Source organism: Macaca mulatta, chromosome 7, assembly GCF_049350105.2.
Source record: "Macaca mulatta isolate MMU2019108-1 chromosome 7, T2T-MMU8v2.0, whole genome shotgun sequence".
Taxonomy (NCBI): Eukaryota; Metazoa; Chordata; class Mammalia; order Primates; family Cercopithecidae; genus Macaca; species Macaca mulatta.
This window is the reverse complement of record NC_133412.1, coordinates 1486542-1507389: the sequence shown is the minus strand read 5'-3', so window position 1 is coordinate 1507389 and position 20848 is coordinate 1486542. Positions and strand designations below refer to the sequence as shown.

Here is a 20848-nt window from a genome sequence, read left to right as displayed (position 1 = left end):
AGTCCTCTCTTTTTTTTGAGACAGTCTCTCTGTTGCCTAGGCTGGAGTGCAGTGGTGTGGTCTCGGCTCATTTCAACCTCCACCTTCCAGGTTTGAGCGATTCTCCTGTCTCAGCCTCCCAAGTAGCTGGGATTACAGGCACCTGCCACCACGCCTAGCTAATTTTTGTATTTTCAGTAGAGTTGGGGTTTCGCCATTTTGGCCAGGCTGGTGTCGAACTCCTGACCTTGGGTGATCCACCATCCTCAGCCTCCCAAAGTGCTGGGATTACAGGCATGAGCCACTGCACCTGGCCTTTTGTTCTTAATTTTGTGTATTTGTGCCTTTAAAAATCCTATTACTGTGTATTTTATTAGTGGAATTTGAGGAAGGAAGAATAAATTCATGTGACTTACCTACGCCTCAGTTCCTTCATTCGAGGATGCAAATGGTAGTAGCTGTGACACAGGGTAGTTGAGTGCAAACTGCTGAGAAAAATGCCTGGCCCACAGTGATACAGTTATTGGCAATTTTCATGCTGGCCTTAATTCTCCATATTCAACCAGAACCCCAGTAGTATCTTTCAGGTTCTCCAGTTGACTTGCTGGTTACTCCAGCAGTTGTCCGCAAATTAAAAAAAAAAAAGTTTACCCCTTTTAGAGAAAACTTGATGATGAACTCTTGTTTTGTTTTTTTTTGTTTTGTTTTTAAAGCATCTATAAATTGTTGAACATTCAAGGCCACCTCATGATTTCTCCTCCCTAGTTTCTGTGTCTATTCTGATCCCACTGTCCCTCTTGCCTGAAGTTGGCATAAAATGCTGCTGCGACAATGTTGGGGGTGTGAGAGTTTGTGAATGTGAAGCTCACATTCATCCTCCGGTGTGTCCATCTAAGTAAATTGTTGTGGTTGCGCTTCTGCTCGGCCAGCAAAATAAAGCTGATTTTTTATCTCCAGGCCATACCTTTTCTCCCTGTAGAGTTTATTACATTTTGTTTTGCGTTCTGTGTTTACGAACAGCCAACCATTTGATTCATGTCACTTTTCTTTGCCTCCTCTAGGTTTTGTGGTCTTTGCAACCCTTGTGGTCATTGTGGCCTTGATACTAATCTTCGCGGTGGGTCCTCGCCATGGACAGACAAACATTCTTGTGTACATAACAATCTGCTCTGTGATCGGCGCCTTTTCAGTGTCCTGTGTGAAGGGCCTGGGCATTGCTCTCAAGGAGCTGTTTGCTGGAAAGCCTGTGCTGCGGCATCCCCTGGCTTGGGTTCTGCTGCTGAGCCTCATCGTCTGCGTGAGCACACAGATTAATTACCTAAATAGGGCCCTGGATATATTCAACACTTCCATTGTGACTCCAATATATTATGTATTCTTTACAACATCAGTTTTAACTTGTTCAGCTATTCTTTTTAAGGAGTGGCAAGATATGCCCGGTGACGATGTCATTGGTACTTTGAGCGGCTTCTTTACAATCATTGTGGGGATATTCTTGTTGCATGCCTTTAAAGACGTCAGCTTTAGTCTAGCAAGTCTGCCTGTATCTTTTCGAAAAGACGAGAAAGCAGTGAATGGCAATCTCTCTAATATGTATGAAGTTCTTAATAATAATGAAGAAAGCTTAACCTGTGGAATCGAACAACACACTGGTGAAAATGTCTCCCGAAGAAATGGAAATCTGACAGCTTTTTAAGAAAGGTGTCATTAAAGGTTAATCTGTGATTGTTATGAAGTGAATTTGAGTATCAGAATGTGTCTAAAAAAACATTGTCCTCAAATAATGTTCTTTAAAGGCAATCTTTTTAAAGATTTCACTAATTAGGACCAAGAAATTACTTCTATTTAAACAATGGTAGCTCACTAAAATGACCTCAGCACATGACGATTTCTATTAATATTGTATTGTTGTAGAATTATTTTACATTTTCATTCCTTCTCCAAAATCTGAATGCACTAATGACAGTTTTAAGTCTATAAAAATGCTTTATTTTTTCATTCGTGATGGAAATCTGAAATGTGCATTTGTCATCTCCACTCCATCAATCCCTGAACATATAAGGCTTTTTTATTTTAAAAAAGAACAGTTATCCCAATACATTATCCTGTGATTTACCTTACCTATAAAAGTGGCTCCTGTTTGATGATTGGTTTTATTTTTTGAAATAAGGGAAAACTAAGTTACTGAATGAAGGAAACTTACAAAATAAAAAAAAGGGCGGAAATCACCCCAAGGAAGGATTCTCAGGTTGAGATGATCACCGTGAATCCGGCTTCCTGTGTGCATTCGACGGCCTTCTTAGCACCTCATCGAGCCAGTGCATCCTGCCTGCTGCTGCAGCCTGGCTGGGTTTGTTCTTCAGTTATCCTAATCCCATGATGCCTGGAACCTTGATTACCATTTTACATCAGCTCTTGTACTTTTCAGTATATTTTCATAATGAGTTATATTGTCATTTGGACTTGGAACAGCTCTGGGAAATAGAAGACTAGGGTTATTTCTTAAATTTAGCTCATGTTATAATAAAAAGTTGAAATGAAGTTCTTTTCTAAGTCTGAATGCTTAGAACAAACTTAAAATGTTTATAACATATGGTCTCTTTGTACCAAGTACTTTGCTTAAGAGCTCCTTTGGGCTACTACATATTTTGGTTTCTAGAAAAGGTTTATGAAGAAGTTGATGGAAAATTGCAAACATATGCAGAAAAGGTAGAATGATAAAAAAGGTCTGATGAACCTATCCCCACTCATGACCATTGGTCTTTAAAAAAAAAGTATTGAGGCTGGGCGTGGTGGCTCAAGCCTGTAATCCCAGCACTTTGGGAGGCCGAGGCGGGTGGATCACGAGGTCAGGAGATCGAGACTATCCTGGCTAACACGGTGAAACCCCGTCTCTACTAAAAATACAAAAAAATTAGCCGGGCGTGGTAGCGGGCGCCTGTAGTCCCAGCTACTTGGGAGGCTGAGGCAGGAGAAAGGCGTGAACCCAGGGGGCGGAGCTTGCAGTGAGCCGAGATCGCGCCACTGCACTCCAGCCTGGGAGACACAGCGAGACTCTGTCTCAAAAAAAAAAAAAAAAAAAAAGTATTGGCAGAATTAATTTCCACCTGGGTGATGGGAAGAGTGTTTGCCTGTTCCAGCCTGTGGCTCCTGCCTGGAGGTGACTCAGTGGTGCGCCAGTACCAGGCCAGGTGCTGGTATCCCATGCAGCTCACCACTGGCTGCATGGAAACTCCCTTTTTCCCAGCTGTATTATTGGCCTTCTAAGGAGCTGTTTTAGATTTTTTTTTCCTAACTGCCTCCTCCCATGTCATTTAATGCTGCAGATGTACTGTATCTGTTTATACACTGTGCCCACATCTGTGCTTCGGACATGAGAACCGGTTTTCTCCCGCGTGAGGAGAGAGACCTCGCTGAACATGCACAGGTTAATAAATTCTTATTTAACGTTTTATAGCACTTGAGATTCTTATACCTCAAGTATTACATTTTATATCTGGCATAAAATTAAGCCTTATAAAACTTGGTAATTAAATTACAGTACTTTTTTATCCTATTCTTTAGTTTCTAAGATGAGCACAGCTACCACCTCTAAATCTGCAGCAGAATGCTGGCCCCAGGGCTATTAATTCACACTCCCAAAAGCACTTGCAGGGAACTTTTTATAAAGAAAGAATAGTTCTGTTAAGCTTCATGTCACTTGAGTTTGGCAGCACAACAGGATGGCTCACACACCCACTGCTTTTCTGTGCCGTGCGTCATATGCTTCTGGGCAGTTTCCAAAGGCCGGCGGAAAAGTAGGCGAGGCCCGCTTTTTATGGCAACTTGGCAGCCATAGAAAATTTTAAAATTGATGAAGGTTGCAATGCTCCAAATAACGTAAAATGCCTGCCAGGCTACAACATAAAGTGAGTTCAGTTCATCATGCTGGACTTGTGATTATCTGTAATATTCATTTACAATAAACAGGCATAACATTTTTCTCCATTCAGTTAGGATTTTCAGAACCTCATTGCCTTAATACTTTAAAATATGGCTTCAGTTTCTCAAACATGTTCATGGCTCTACTGGTAGTCTAGACCGATTGTTTTTCATTCTGACAGATTGTGTGGACCAGCTCCAGCCATGCGAACCCTGTGGATCAGGGGCAGCTGAAGGCTGGACTCAAGGCTCCTGGCCCCTTCGTGCAGCACTCACTGGGCCTGGCTGATCTCCTCCTCCCACACTGCTGGCCTCCGCCAGGTCACAGGCACAGGTAACAGAGAGGCACTGAGTAGCCTCTTCATATCCAGACTGGAGCAGCCACCACGGCCATTTTACACCTTATTTATCTGCAGAACCCTAAATATAAAACTAAACCTGTGCTGGTGAGGTGAGTGGTGTATGAGATGGTGTCACGGTCCCATCCCACCTCTGCCCTGGAGGTGACCTACATCCGAGCTGGCCTGCTATGTGAGTTCAGGGTAATCAGAGTTCCTTGCCAAGTCAGGCAGCACAGGATTATAGTAAGTAAACAAACGCAAATAGATCTCATTAGTTTTATTTCTATAACCTTTCGATCTGATCTCACGTTAGATTTTGTCACAACCGGATTTAGTGGAAGCAGAGGAATCAAGTTCACTATTTTCTGAAACACTGACACAAAAAAGGGATGGGAACAATGACTTAGAACTAAGACTGCTCATAAAAGGCCATCAGAAAGATCCCTAAACAAAAGCTAAATAGTTACAGTTAATGGTAACTGGCAAGGGATTTAATACATTTGCTGGTATTAAGTTTCTTATGGAATGAGTGAATGAACGAACACAGCAGCATTTTGAGAGAGAGCTGCCAGAACATCCCATAGAAAAACAATTTTGTAAGAACGTGATGGCAACAATCAGCAGCCAGTATTCTCAGAGTTCCTAATTACCAAAAGCATATACAATTTAGTCTAGAAAAATAATTTTATAAAATTAAGCTTTTAGATTGAAAAGCACCCCCTTTAACAGGTAGAGAGATACTGAAAAATAGTCCCTAAAAATCTCACTCAATAGTTGCCGGAGAGAAAGGCATGCCACGTTGAGTTACAGAGTGCAGCGCATGCCCTCAGCTGCTGGCGAGGGACTGGTGGATGGGCGGCTGGAAGCAGCGCACATGCTCCACTGGTGTGCCCTCCCCGTCGCCCGACTTCAGGTACTTATCCAGGATGGTGATGATCTCGTCATTGAGAATCTGGAACTTGCGAATTCTCTCCACCATCTTCTTCAAAGGCTACAACCATGAAAATTGAGATGTTTTACTATTAACACTTGAACATTCATTCTTCGTGTTTCAAAATGTCAGGATTCTTATATTTTCTCAGAAAAATAGTAGCAAATGGAATTGACACACATAGTGTTCTTTTTGTTTTTTTTTAAGATAGGGTCTCACTGTGACGTCCTGGCTGGAGTGCAGTGGCATGATCATGGCTTACTGTAGCCTCAGGAGATCCTCCCACCTCAGCCTCCTGAGCAGCTGGGACCACAGGCGTGGACCACCACACACAGCTAATTTTTAAAATTATTTTTGTAAGGACAAGGTCTTACTATGTTGTCCAGGATGGTCTTGAACTCCTGAGCTCAAGCAATCCTCCTCTGCCTCAGCCTCCCAAACTGTTGGGATTACAGGTATGAGCCAGCTCTCCCAGTCACATACCATCTCTTTAATGCAATGGTTGGATGGATGAATATATTTTGAATTTAGAATCCCTCTGTTGGCTTCTTGCTGCTGTAGATTCATTCATGTGCACAACTGATAGTCCTGTTCCTTCCACATCAGCAATTAAGAACCTACTGTGTGCTCAAAACTGGGGATGTCCAGATGAAGATGATGTGGTCAGTGGAGAAAGGTCAATCAACTAACACAGGCTTTAGACTTCCAGTCTGGAAATAATACTGTGATGGGGTACTCTGACAGACCCTCCTACTACAACAGGAATAAAGAACGTACGTACACACAAACAAAAAACTTTGAAAAGCATTTCTGGTTCTGCCTATGCAGGTGGTAAGGGGGAAGCCAGGGCCTCCTCGGGGGCACATGCCAACAGCAGCAGTGGGGTGAGGAGCGGCCCAGGCATAAGCAAGTGGGACCACACCAGAGACCCCAAAAAAGCCAGGAACCTCCAATTCGGCTAAAGTGGCCCTCAGTTGCCAGCAGCCCCTAGAGATGGGCAGATGCAAATGCACATCTTGGAGGGAAAGCAATCTAAATTAAGTCCAATTAAATAAAGACTCCCAAATAACCCAACACACAAGGAAACAGCAAAGTTTTAAATACCTCCAAGACCTTCAGATACTAGAAGGAAAACATGCAGAATATAGAATATATGAACTGGATAAAGAAATAAGAGATGGAAAAAATTCAGTTAAGACAAACTCAGTTACCAAGAAGATTTGAAGAAGAACCTAACTGAACTTTAAAAAGTGAACTAATAATTTTTTCAGAGTAAAAGCTCAGCACATTAGAGCTGAAGTAAACGAGTTAACTAAGACACGTGAAGAGAATACTCTGGATACAGCTCTGGGAGCCACGGAAATGTAGGAGTTGGAGGTAGAATGGCCCCTGAGAGAGGCCCATGACCTGGAGCCTGTGACTGCATTGCCTCCACCCACGTGGCCTGGGCAGGTGTGGCTAAGACTGTGGACTGTAGGACAGGACAGGGAGAGTCTCTGGGGTTGTCCAGTGGGCTCAATATAATCATGATCAGGGAATGTTCTCTGGCTGGAGGCAGGAGAGACCTGGCAGAAGACGAGAGGCTGAGACTGCCCAACCCACCATTGCCGGAGGGGGTCACTTGGAAAGCATGAGAAGGAAGGGGGACCCAGTCCTAGAGCTGCCAAGGAATAATTCAGCCAACTGTGCATAAGCCTGAAGGCCTCCAGGCTGAACACAGCACCTCGGACACTGGCTTCATGAGATTGAGCAGAGGACCCAGCTGGGCCTGGCTGAACCCAGGCATCTGACTTAGAGAACTGTGAGATAATCAGTGGTGTTTAAACTGCCAAGCCTGTGGTGATTTGTTTTTATGGAAGCAACAGAAAACTAATACAACAGGGCTGGGCGCAGTGGCTCACACCTGTAATCCCAGCACTTTGGGAGGTGGGTGGATCACTTCATGTCAGGAGTTTGAGATCAGCTTGGCCAACATGGTGAAACCCTGTCTCTACTAAAAATACAAAAATTAGCCGGGCATGGTGGTGGGCACCTGTAATCCCAGCTACTCAGGAGGTTGAGGCAGGAGAATTGCTTGAACCCAGGAGGTGGAGGTTGCAGTGAGCCGAGATCCTGCCATTGCACTCTAGCCTGGGCAACAAGAGTGAAACTCTGTCTCAAAAACAAAAACAAAAACAAAAAACACACAAAAAAAACTAATACAACAGAGGGATGTGGAGAATAGAATGAGAAGGTCTAACATATGTCTAACTGAAGTCGTGAATGGCAAGAACAGGGAGAATGGAAGGGAGGCTAAAATATTTCAAAAGATAATGGCTGAGTATTTTCCAGAATTCAACTATGAGGAATCCATAAAGCGACAAAGACAAAAGGCCAAGAAAGCACACTTTGACTTCTAGGGAGCCCGAAGACTGGAATAGTTGCCAATATTCTGACAATGCAGATTCTGTAAGACTGGAAGTAAATCTAAGTACCTTGAGAAGGAAAATGGAACACTGCTTTACTGGCCAATTATATTTTGATTCATTTTGGGAACGAAAAGGAAGTTTCTGTTGGTGGCACCTTATGTACTAGGATGAAAAACATTCCCAGGAACAAGAACTTACAACAGGGAAAGTACGCTTTTGCAAAAGGTCCACAGATGGTGGGAGATTTTCAGCCACATACCACATTTTTAATAATCTCATCTTTGCCATCATGTTTCTGGACTTTAAGGAGATGGTAGCAGAAATCCAGCACAGCAAAACGCCGCTGCTGCCCAAGAAGTACGATGATCATACAGCCGGCCCAGTGTAGCCCATCACCGAAGCACTGCCTAGAACAAGCAGCAGAAACAATGGGAGATGAGTGCTCCGTTACGAAGTCTTTTCTGAGTCTGTCTGCAGGTGTCAGTGACCAAGCCATCTGCATGACTTACTGTCTGTGCCACAGTCACCTTCCACAGCCAGGAGGAGAATGCCGGGCAGCAGGTGGCTGTTCCCTGGTTTTGGTAGATACCTTTTTTGGGATCTTCTGGTGTGCTGCTTCCTAACCCTTTTTAGATCATATCCCCTCTGTGATGAATGACTTTACAGACCTCCCACCTAGAAAAATGAATGTCCACGTGCAAACAATTGCCGTGGGTTCAGAGACTCCCTGAATACTAAGGTCCTGAGCCAGCTCCTTGGCATCAAGTAAGAATTCCCACTATAGGAGGCTTAAAAGCAGCTCAGTGAGTTTCTGGTCCACTTCCTGAGCATGGCTGGCCACTTGTTAGCCTAACACCTGGACCCTGCCCTAAGCCCCTCCCCTCCCCTGGGGCTTTGTCCTGCTCTGAGCACACACTTACTCGACTGTGAACTCGTGTGTCCCCACAGGAATGCAGTAGACAAACTGCATGGCACTCCACAGTCTGTGAAACTCCACACACTCGTCAACATGCATGACCCCATTGCTGGGCAGAGGCCCGCGCCAGATGGGGTCATCCAGAAAGCTCCGGATCCGTGTCAGGATGACCTCAAACATGGACAGGCCACAGCAGAGGCGCTCCTTTGTCAGCAGGTCCCCCTCTCTCGCGATGGCAATTTGCTGCAGAAAGGACAAGCAGTGGAAGGCTGTGGGCCTCCAGGCATCCAGCTACTCCATATCCTCTATGTCTTTTTTCTTTTGAGACAGGGTCTTGCTCTGCTGCCTAGGTTGGAGTGCAGTGGCACAACCACAGCTCACTGCAGCCTTGACTTCCCTGGCTCAGGCGACCAGGCGTATGCCACCACGCCTGGATAATATTTGTACTTTCTGTAGAGACGGAGTTTCGCCACATTGCCCAGGCTGGTCTTGAACTCCTGTCTTGGCCTCCCAAAGTGCTGGGAAGACAGGAATGAACCACGGCACCCAGCCTTGGGAAAATGTTTTGGGTGGAGGGGGTGGGTCTCCTGGCCTCTAGTGTGGAAGCCAGGGATGCCGCCAAACAGCCTGCAATGCAGAGGAGGCCCAAGTCCCCACCATCGAGTTACCTGGTCCAAAATGGCTGAGAAGCCCTGACGTGGCATACGCAGCTGGATCGCTGTAGAACTCTACCCTGACACCTGGCCTCGTGGCCTAATAACCCCTGTGGGAAAGCCTTCTTCACGAAGGGCTGGACATTGAAAGTGACGTCTTCTGTGTAAGTCTTACGTGCCAGCTGATGTGCTAAGCCCTTTCCAGGCGTTAGCTCATCTGAACCCCCCACCACCCCGGGAAGCAGTCCAGGCACGCGCCCCACTTGCAACACTGAGGCCTGAGCGGCCGCGCAGCCACCGGACTTCACGATGCCTTCCAGTCTGGCTCCCAACCAGGCCACCTGGCCTGGCATGGATGCCCAGCTTGCAACAGCCTCCGCCATCATAGCACACGTTACCTGAGGGGTCCCCAGTCTTTCGATCAGTGGGACAAGATGCAGCGGGGCATACTTGGATTCCAGTCTTTTCATTTTGGCATCAAGTCTCTCCCCCTCTGCAGTAGAAAAAATACTTTACTTTATTCTGCTCCTTTGTATGAAACAGTAATTGCAAAGGTTTAAATTTGTTTAAAAAACAAAAGATTTTTAAGTTAATATGGATACAGATTCTCTTTGGAAATTATTTTACAGAACTGGCTCATTTAATATTTTAATTCAAACTAGCTGGACCGATTTTTTGCTCAATATTCACTTTTCATTTATTTAACATTCCAAATGTAACTGAAAGCAGAAAACAGCACAATGAGCCTCTGTGCCCATCACCCACTACAGTTACCAAGTCACGGCCACTCTGTTTCCTCTACACCCAACCCCCATCACCCACTACAGTTACCAACTCACGGCCACTCTGTTTCCTCTACACCCAACTCCCATCACCCACCACAGTTACCAACTCACAGCCACTCTGTTTCCTCTACACCCAACCCCCATCACCCACTACAACTACCAACTCACGGCCACTCTGTTTCCTCTACACCCAACTCCCATCACCCACTACAATTACCAACTCACGGCCACTCTGTTTCCTCTACACCCAACCCCATCACCCACTACAGTTACCAAGTCACGGCCACTCTGTTTCCTCTATACCCAACCCCCATCACCCACTACAATTACCAAGTCACGGCCACTCTGTTTCCTCTACACCCAACTCCCATCACCCACTACAATTACCAACTCACGGCCACTCTGTTTCCTCTACACCCAACCCCATCACCCACTACAGTTACCAACTCACGGCCACTCTGTTTCCTCTACACCCAACCCCCATCACCCACTACAATTACCAAGTCACGGCCACTCTGTTTCCTCTACACCCAACCCCCATCACCCACTACAATTACCAAGTCACGGCCACTCTGTTTCCTCTACACCCAACCCCCATCACCCACCACAATTACCAAGTCACGGCCACTCTGTTTCCTCTACACCCAACCCCCATCACCCACTACAGTTACCAACTCACGGCCACCAAGTCACGGCCACTCTGTTTCCTCTACACCCAACCCCCATCACCCGCTACAGTTACCAACTCACGGCCACTCTGTTTCCTCTACACCCAACTCCCATCACCCACTACAGTTACCAAGTCACGGCCACTCTGTTTCCTCTACACCCAACCCCCATCACCCACTACAGTTACCAACTCACGGCCACTCTGTTTCCTCTACACCCAACTCCCATCACCCACTACAGTTACCAAGTCACGGCCACTCTGTTTCCTCTACACCCAACCCCCATCACCCACTACAGTTACCAACTCACAGCCACTCTGTTTCCTCTACATCCAACTCCCCTGCTCCCATGCTATTAATATTTGGAAGCAATTCTAAGACATCATACCATTGCAGCTCTATTTCTCAATCTTATTTAACTAGGTTCTGTACACCCCTCATTACCCCAGGTATGACTGAACAGGCACCAAACCTACAATCTGCACTGGCCGTTAGGCTCTCCGGCTGCAGAGCGGGCACCATCCCGACAGAGGGCAGTCTGGACTCCCTGGTGGGGTCAGCAGGCTCACCTTTCACATGGACTCGCGGCAAGATGTTCTGGAAGGGAGCCGCGTGCAGCAGGTCACACACTTCTTCTAAAGACTGGAACAGAGAAAAAGAAGGTCACGCTAGGAAGGGTATCTTGCCACAGAGAGAGATCTGGTGCTGAAAACAAAGAACCTCTTTGCTTTTTACCATAAAGTTAAGTAGCCTGTCAAGAGATTTCTCTAGGATGATGGAAATGCTTACGTCTGTCCTGTCCATTCCGGCAGCCGCCAGCCATGCATGCCTATTAAGTACTTGGAATGTGGCTTGCGCACTTGAGGAACTGAATTTTAATTTTAGTTACATTTAATTAATGTAGATGTAGACACACGTAAGACCCAATGTTGAATGCGTGCTCTGTTTTCCAGGATTTACCAGTCTAACAGCTCTCGCCCCATCCTTCCCTGCTAATTTGCCAGCAGGCTCCTCAGAACCACAGTTGATGACAAGATCCCACCACACTGACGGAAGGGCGTCTTCTGCAAACACCACAGGAGATGGAAGGAGTAGGGGAGGCCCGTCCTGGTGTCCACATCCACTCCTTCCCCACAGAGCCCAAAGCAAAGTTCTGGGCCATCACGCTGAGCCTACTCTCAGGTCACAAACTCCTTTACAGGGTAATAAAAACCACACAGGGTCCATTCTGCAGAATAACGCATATATAGAGAGAAAATGTACCTCCAGGATCATGAGGACAGCAGAACCCCCCAAATCCACCATGAACCCAAAGATGGTCAAAAATAGAGCAACTGCTGTTCATCTTTAGAGGTGAGGGCTCTCAGGCCAGCAGGAAGGGCCTCTTGAGACCACAGTGCGTTCACCACCCCACGGAGCAGGCAGAAGATGGTGGGGCCTTCAGTGCCTCCTACCCTACAGCCATGCTGAAATCTTAAAGCTCCACAGGAGTAAAAGAAATGATTAAACAAAGAAACAGCTATTGGAAAATCAAGAAATACTGACAATGAGATTTTAACTTCTGAGGAACTCCCAGAGATGATGGCAAAACTAAGACCAAGAGGAAGAAAAACAGACTTTTCCGTACTCATCAACGTCAATCCAGTGCCAGACGCCGGCCAGACGCCATCTGTTCCGCTTCTCTTTCCCTAAGTTTCTAATGCAGCTTCGCACTCCATCCAGAAGCCAACAGAGGGCCAACTGTTGCCATGGCAATGCACAGAAACGGTGCCTTTAAGCTAAGAGATTGTCCCAGGAAATTGCATCCTGCCTGCTTCAAACTCTTGTGGTTCTATAATTATTTATGTCCATGAGTCCTGGGATAGACATAAATACAGAACCACAAGAGTTTGTGTATGTAAAGAATGTCAGGCCGGGCGCGGTGGCTCATGCCTGTAATCCCAGCACTTTGGGAGGCCGAGGCGGGCGGATCACCTAAGGTTGGGAGTTACCAACTCACGGCCACTCTGTTTCCTCTACACCCAACCCCCATCACCCACTACAATTACCAACTCACGGCCACTCTGTTTCCTCTACACCCAACCCCATCACCCACTACAGTTACCAACTCACGGCCACTCTGTTTCCTCTACACCCAACCCCCATCACCCACTACAATTACCAACTCACGGCCACTCTGTTTCCTCTACACCCAACCCCATCACCCACTACAGTTACCAACTCACGGCCACTCTGTTTCCTCTACACCCAACCCCCATCACCCATTACAGTTACCAACTCACGGCCACTCTGTTTCCTCTACACCCAACCCCCATCACCCACTACAATTACCAACTCACGGCCACTCTGTTTCCTCTACACCCAACCCCCATCACCCACTACAGTTACCAACTCACGGCCACTCTGTTTCCTCTACACCCAACCCCATCACCCACTACAGTTACCAACTCACGGCCACTCTGTTTCCTCTACACCCAACCCCCATCACCCATTACAGTTACCAACTCACGGCCACTCTGTTTCCTCTACACCCAACCCCCATCACCCACTACAATTACCAACTCACGGCCACTCTGTTTCCTCTACACCCAACCCCATCACCCACTACAGTTACCAACTCACGGCCACTCTGTTTCCTCTACACCCAACCCCATCACCCACTACAATTACCAAGTCATGGCCACTCTGTTTCCTCTACACCCAACCCCCATCACCCACTACAATTACCAACTCACGGCCACTCTGTGAGGCAGGCAGATCACCAGCCTGATCAACATGAAGAAACTCTGTCTCTACTAAAAATACAAAATTAGCCGGCCCGTGGTGGCACATGACTGTAATCCCAGCTACTCGGGAGACTAAGGGAGGAGAATCACTTGAACCCAGGAGGTAGAGGTTGCGGTGAGTCAAGATTGTGCCACTGCACTCCAGCCTAAGCAACGACAACGAAACTCCAATCTTAAAAAAAAAAAAAAAAGAAATGTTGAGGTAAAGAAAAGCTTTTGACATTTTATCTTACTTCCAAAAAGGGCAGCTGGACAGAAGAGAAAGCAGTCCTAAGGGGTCCCTGACACTCTAAATCGATTCCACACGGCTGCCTCCCATTCGGAAAGCTCGGGTCTCACCTCCCCCACCTGAGGCCGGTGAGCAGACAGGCATCCTCAGGCTTGGCCATACACAGAGGTCATGGTTTGGATGTGGTTTGTCCCTGCCAAAACTCATGGTGAAATGTAATTGCCAATGTAGCAGTGTTGGAAGGTGGTCTGTGTGAGAGGTGATGGATTTCTTACAAGACTGGGTCAGTTCTCCCACAACTGGATTAGTTTTTGTGGGAATGGATGAGTTCCTGCGAGAGCAGTTGTTGTAAGCAAGGCTGCCTCTCATGTTTGTTCTCTCTGCAACACCCACGTCCCCTTCTGTGTCCCCAGGAGCTGAAGCAGCCTGCGACCCTGACAGATGGGCTACCTGATCTTGGACTTCCCAGCCTCCAGAGTCATGAGCCAAATAAACTCCTTTTCTTTATAAATTACTCAGTCTCAGGCACTGCTACAGCAACACAAAACGGACTAAGCAGACTAAGATAGCAGAGCGCACTAAGATACAGCCTTATGCTGTAAGTTCAGGAAAAGTCGCCTATGAATGGAATATTCCCACATTAAATATTTAAAATTCATAACGAGAGATTATAGTTGAAGAGATGCTTCCTAACATGTCTGGCTTTTAACAATTCACAATTATTTGAGGAACATATCCTTAAAGCAAGGCCACCCTGGACACTGGCTCCTTGCTGGCCTGAGACGCCGGTGGGTTCTCCATCTTGTGCCCCTCACACAGTGGGGAGCGGAGCATGGGAGGGGATGCTACTTGGGGTCCCCGCCGAGCCTGTGGGTGGCCGGGACAATGAAGGCCTGGGGCTGCTACAGTCCCTCTTTGAAACCACCTGGAACGGGTCTGACTAGGAGTGCAGGGATGGGGGGAGCTGAAGATGCAGGTCTGATGGAGGCTGTCAGCTCCCAGGCATGTCATGCCTGACCTGGGACTCCCCTGACATGTGAGCCAACACATTCTCTTTCACCGTACAGGCTGGTGTGAGGCGGCTGGTCCAGAGGCTCAGTCCCCAGAGGCCTGGCAGTCTGACAGCAATGCCCTGAGCTGTGTACAGGCCACCCTATCCCTGTTCTTCCCAAACACAACTCTGCCTTTGCAAAGCTACCAGAGACCTGAAGACAAGAGACCACTTTGGGAAACAACATAGGAAAGGCCTCCCCAGGCAGCTCTGCAGACGCAGTGCTGCTCCCATGCACAAGCCAAACGCTTTGCCAGGGCACGTGGCAAACCAATCCCAAAACAAGGCAGCGCGAAGAGCCCCGAGGAGGGAACATGCCGAAGAGGAGCAGCAAGGTAGGAAACGTGCCGCGTCGGGAATCCAGAGTCCTGTTAGGGCAGTGATGAGCAAGACATGCTGTGATGCCAGAGACGGACGCCTGCACTGGCGGGAGACGGACGCCTGCACCGGTGGGATGCAGCAGAAAGTCAGGAGACAGGCCGGTGTCCCCATGAAAAGCTGGCAGACGGCAGGGGACACCACTAGTCAGCAATGGGAGGAGGAGCCCTTCAGCCACTAGAGGAGGGACAGCCAGGCCTCCATAGAGAGAGAAAGAAGCTTCCTCTGCCTCTCGCATTATACACAAAGACCAGAAGGACTGCAAACTTGCATGCAGAAGGCAAAGCTTAAAATCCGTAGATGAGAATGTAAAGGAATGTTTTCACGACCCCAAGACAGGGAAAACGTCTTAAAAAAAAAAAAAAAAAGGATACGGAAAGTGCTAATCATTAAAAAAGGGCTACATCCAAATTAAGAGCATTTTAGCAAAAATCACCACCACCAGAGTGAAAAGGTAAGCCACAAATGGGAGATTTACAACATGTGCAGCACATAAAGAATCTGCACAGACGAGCTGTAGAAAAGTAGGCAGAAGAACCCAGTGGGGCATTTAACAGGAAAAGAAACAAGACGACGCAACCAACGGAGCTGCCCGCCTCGTTAGTCACGAGGGAAGGCAGGAGAGGGCCACGTGAGATTCCATTTCCCACTGGCTTTCCCGGTCCAGGAGGTTATCAACTGAGCTGCTGTGATGCACAGGACAGAGGGACAGCCACATGGCACACAAAAAGGCAGCCAGTCGAAAACATGAGCGTCCACTGTGCCACGTCCTAAGACGGGGTGGGCTCCCAGGGGCTCCCCTTTCAGGCTGGCCTCTCGTGCTGTCCACCATGGGGCACGTGTAGCCATTTAGATTTAAATCAGTTATAATTCAATAACATTTAGCACTCAGCTCCTCAGTCACACTGAGCCACACTTCAACTGCTCAGCAGCCTCAGGCATGCAGAGACCCTCCTGGGCAGCAGTGCTCTTTATACCTTACAGGCACACCAAATAAGTTCATTTAGGTGTTGAAAACATCGCATAATAAAAGTTTTATGATGTTAACACAGAAAAACATTCTTGAGACAATGAACTACAGTACATTTTTGTTTTTCAGTTGAAGGGAACAAATTCAAACTAAAGTCTCAATAGTCACGAAAAAAAAGGTTTACCTCACTGCTGCTGCCACACCCCCACTGAAGAACCCACAAAAGAAAGCCCTCCCCGTGGGCGGTGGGGGAGGCCGGGCCGGGCGGGGGCTCACCAGGCTCTGCTCGATCAGCAGGCAGAAGAGGACGGCGTTCCCCACCTCCCGCAGGTTCTGGAAGCACACCGTCTTCAGCTCTGCATACTCCACGATGTCCTTCAGCTGGTGGTGGAAGAACTCCAGGATGCCTACGGCGCAGGAGGGAGGTGGGGCTGGGGGACTGGAGGGGCTGGGCCCCAGCAGCCGGGGTCCACAGCCGGGAGTACCTGCCATTCTGACACCGCCACCGAGCCCGGCTATAAGGATGGCCACCACGTCCCATCCCCAGCATCTTCCCTGCGGTGGTAGTTTGTTCACCACCTGGGCACGTTCTCCACACACCATGTGGCCCTGGGCCTCGGCTGAGGCCTCTTTTCCACTCAACCCCGTATCTGTAGGGAAGGCTCTGACGATAGGAATGTCACCACGTGACAAGAATAAAGACTGCACCATCATCCCCAGTGGGGGCGGACAAGGTATTTGACAAAATGCAATCTCTCTTCACAGGCATGGAAGGGGCCACACCTCATCTGAGAAAGGGCATCTAGGAAGCCTGCAGCGCACCCAACGGGAGGCCGAACACCATGCCGGCTCTGGAGCAAGGCAGGCATCTCAGTGGCATCCCGGACCACGGAATAAGGCACAAAAAGACGCAAGGCGCAAATATGGGACAGAAGGCCAACGTTCCCCCAGCCAATCTATAGCTTCGACTCCAGCCCAGACAGAAACCGGCAGCTGACTGCACGATGAATGTGGCATCAGGAGGGGCCGAAACTACCCTGGGAAGAGCCAAGCAGGAGGCTCAGCAGACCGTGAACCCTTGTCCCAGCATGTCTTGCCCGACTGCCCCTTCCCCAAGGACCAGCAGCCTGACACGGCCCCGCCTGCCTTACAGCTGCAGCCCCTGCCCCCACTCCTCCCAGCTCTCGGCACCACTGTGGGGACTCAGCCCCACTTGGTGGGGGCAGGGACACTTCTGCACCTGTGTCATCCCTGACAAGATTTCCCTGTGCCACCCTGGGAAACAGCTCCCTCCTCAACATCTGAAATTTCCATCTCTAGTCACGACATAAGGATTGGTTGCATCATCCCAGCGTTCCTCATCTACTTTCTGACAATAAACTGAAATCAGATTCTCTTGAGCCAGGGCCATGCCGACGGCTACTTCCCCATGGTGGCTGAGGGGGACCTTATCGTCTCCTCAAACACCAGCAACAGCCCTGGGGAGGCTCCAAAAAGCAAAAAGTCCTGGGCACGTGTAAAGTATCTCAGCCACGCTGACTGACTGCCCATCAGGACAGCGCCTTGTCCGTCACCCATGTGCAGGCTCCAGTCACTTTACGACACAAGGCTACTGTTCAGCTGCCCAGCTTTCAAGAAAACTCTGCCCGGTAAGAGACTAAAAGCAGTTTTGTTACGTGACAAAGGTCACTGTTTTATGAGACGATGCTTTTTGAGATCACTAAAGCTATTTAACTGCATAGCCCCAAACCAGCCCACAGCAAGTCCTGTGGCCTGTCCTGCCCCGGAGCTGGACCCCAAACCAGCCCACAGCAAGTCCTGCCCCAGAGCTGGACCTGCAGATGGATGGGGGCAGGGGCAGGCCTTGCACCACCTTGGTGGGCCTGTGTCTGAGCCTCAAGCCCCTACAAGCCCAGCAGGGCAGCAGGACCCGGCAGTCGGCTCTCTCGCCTCATCAGGCCGGCGGTTCTTTCGTAGGGGCACGGAAGAGCGTGGTGTTCAGGGATCTGTTGTCTCAACTCTTGCAGGCTGACCTCCCAGGCCCCTCAGCTTCCTCGCCTGCAGACAGTGACCCAACACACCTCTTCCTGGTTGTAAGGTGCATTTGTCTGTCTACTCCCACATGGCAAATCTAATCCTTCCCAAGAATTGCTGACTTGAATTCCTTTCTGACCTCTCCACGGACAGCGCTGTGAGCTGCACACGCCCAGAGGTGCCCACACTCACCGGGAGAGCCGTACTCGTGCCGCGGCAGGCGGCAGATTTTAGGCATCACCTCCATCAGCGTCTTCACGTACTGCAGGATTGTGCCTTGCAGCTGCGGGGGGACGAGACAGGCTGCGTCAGTCACCCCACTGCACTCTGCTAATGCCTGTGGCCAGCACACGCCCTGAAACAAGTCTGTTAGCAAAGAGCTTGGTAACGAGGAGGCTGCAGGATCACCTGGCAGGGGAATGAAACCAGCCCTGGAGAGAGAGCAACCATCACCAGGTGGCTTCCCATGACTGAATTCACGTTCTGAACTAGACTCCCCTTTCGAGAGGAAAGCGGTGCCACAGCGAGGGGAGAGCTTTGTCGCCAGGTGTCCCTACAGGGGTGCCCCCAGCACGGTGAGCACTGCCATCTCCAGGGTCCCCCAGGAAGCCATCTGTGCTCCTGGTGCTGCCCCAAGCCCGGGTGTGGTGAGGTCCGCAATCCTGACACCCTCCAAGCTGCCACATGTTTTGGCACAGAGTCCCCAGCGGGTCCTGGAAGGACCTGTTTGGGTCACGGGGTAATGGCTGTGCCAAGTGACCAAACTCTTACGTGGTCTCAGTCACAGAAGATTGTTAAAATAATAAAAAGGATGAAAAAGTATAAAAAGTTAGTTATGTATAGAAAACTAAATCCAGGCTGACCAAGGTGGCTCACACCTGTAATTTCAGCACTTTCGGAGGCCAAGATGGGCAGATCTCTGGAGCCCAGGAGTTCAAGGCCAGCCTGGGCAACAGAGCAAGACCCCATCTCTATACATACAAATAAAAACTCGGTGTATCAGTTAAAATAACCTGGACCCATTCTTTTAAGTTTGAAAAGATGAGGGAGGTATCAAACTATATATGGTCAGAAGTGTTTGAATTGAATAGTAATTCAATGATTCATTCAAGTAATTCATTCAAGTAATTGAATGAATCCAGCTGTTGGAGAATCACAGTCCAGGCGGAGAAGACCCTCTGGCTTGGGTGCCCCAGGGAATTCAGGCTGTGAGAAGGAAGCGTGTCCAGGGAACACTCACCAGGCTCTTGACGACCTTCAGCAGCTCCTCCATGACCACGGCGATACCCTGGTAGCCGAGGAGCCGGCAGATGACTTGAAAGTGTGGAGGTCCCACGAAGTTCCGGTAGCTGCCGTAAATGCTGGAGTAGGCCAAGTTCAAAGCCTGGAAAACAGGGCACAGAGCCCTCAGCATGGTCCCTGCACACGTGCAGATGAAGAATTGCATGAGAAGATCACTCAACACACACAGGCTCAGGTGAAGGGGTCCAAGTCTGCTGACTTGTAAAATCTACTGCCCTTAACTGGTACAATTATAAAACCCACTCAGCCTGCCACCAAAAAGAACCTGCTAAAATAGAAAAAGAAAACAAAACCATGTGTTGCAACATTTGTTGAATTGCCAATTTGGAGCCCCCCTGCCTCCCAGTTTCCCAGCAGGATGCCCAAGGTCGGACCCTGAAGGGGCCGGGGGAGCTGCCTTCTCAGGATGCACAGGGCACCCCTGGAGCTGGGAGAGAGACCCCTGTGGGGTAGGAGGGTGAGGAAGGTAGTTAGGGTGTGTATTAGTCCATTTTCACAATGCTATAGAGAAATAACCAAGACTGCATTATTTATTTATTTATTTGTTTATTTATTTATTGAGACTGAGTCTGGCTCTGTCGCCCAGGCTGGAGTGCAGTGGCCGGATCTCAGCTCACTGCAAGCTCCGCCTCCCGGGTTTACGCCATTCTCCTGCCTCAGCCTCCGGAGTAGCTGGGACCACAGGCGCCCGCCACCTCGCCCGGCTAGTTTTTTGTATTTTTTAGTAGAGACGGGGTTTCACCGTGTTAGCCAGGATGGTCTCGATCTCCTGACCTTGTGATCCGCCCGTCTCAGCCTCCCAAAGTGCTGGGATTACAGGCTTGAGCCACCGCGCCCGGCTTGCATAATTTATTTTTAAAAAAAGCAGGTTTAACTGACTCACAGTTCCACATGCCTGGGGAGGCCTAAGGAAACTTAGTTATGCAGAAGGTAAAGGGGGAACAAGCACCTTCTTCACAAGAAGGCAGGAGATAGAAGAGAGAACAAAAGGTGAAGCCCCTTATAAAACCATCAGATCTGGTGAGAACTCACTATCACAAGAACAGCAGGCGGAAAACTGCCCCCATGAGCCAATCAGCTCCCACCAGGTCCCGCCCTTGACATGTGAGGATAATGGGGATTACAACTGGAGATGAGATTTGGGTGGGGACACAGCCAAACCTTATCATTCTGCCTCTGGCCCCTCCCAAATCTCACGGGTCCTCACATTTCAAAATACAATCATGCCTTCCCCACAGTCTCCCAAAGTCTGAACTCATTCCAGCATTAACTCAAAAATCCAAGTCCAAAGTCTCATCTGAGACAAGTCAAGTCCCTTCCACCTATGAGCCTGTGTAATAAAAAAAAAAGTTAATTACTTCCTAGATACAATAGGGGTATAGGCATTGGAGAAATTGGTCAAAACAAAGGGGCTATAGGCCCCATGCAAGTCCAAAGTCCAGTGGGGCAGCCATTAAATCTTAAAGCTTTGAAATAACCTCCTTTGATTCCGTGTC

At 48.6% G+C, this 20848-nt stretch overlaps 2 protein-coding genes across 39 annotated transcripts in view; one reads left to right on the top strand and one right to left on the bottom strand.

The window, feature by feature from the left end:
* NIPA2 (NIPA magnesium transporter 2) overlaps positions 1–2520 on the top strand; it is a 35325-nt gene extending 32805 nt beyond the window's left edge. For 7 of the 9 annotated variants that reach the window (XM_015141678.3, XM_077938297.1, XM_001106204.4 and 4 more), the window contains 1 exon segment: positions 1041–2520. In XM_015141678.3, the coding sequence (XP_014997164.1) occupies positions 1041–1675 (635 nt within the window). In that variant the 3' untranslated portion in view covers positions 1676–2520. 9 annotated transcript variants of the gene reach the window in all.
* Positions 2521–4503: 1983 nt separating this feature from the next.
* The window catches only part of CYFIP1 (cytoplasmic FMR1 interacting protein 1), a 117670-nt gene continuing 101325 nt past the window's right edge, over positions 4504–20848 (bottom strand). For all 30 annotated transcript variants that reach the window (XM_077938840.1, XM_077938833.1, XM_077938842.1 and 27 more), the window contains 8 exons: positions 19291–19434; positions 18243–18333; positions 16293–16423; positions 11172–11244; positions 9548–9642; positions 8501–8739; positions 7840–7987; positions 4504–5232 (listed from right to left, as the gene is read on the bottom strand). In XM_077938840.1, coding sequence (XP_077794966.1) covers positions 5068–5232; positions 7840–7987; positions 8501–8739; positions 9548–9642; positions 11172–11244; positions 16293–16423; positions 18243–18333; positions 19291–19434 — 1086 coding nt within the window. In that variant the 3' untranslated portion in view covers positions 4504–5067. The remainder of the gene's footprint in view (positions 5233–7839; positions 7988–8500; positions 8740–9547; positions 9643–11171; positions 11245–16292; positions 16424–18242; positions 18334–19290; positions 19435–20848) is intronic.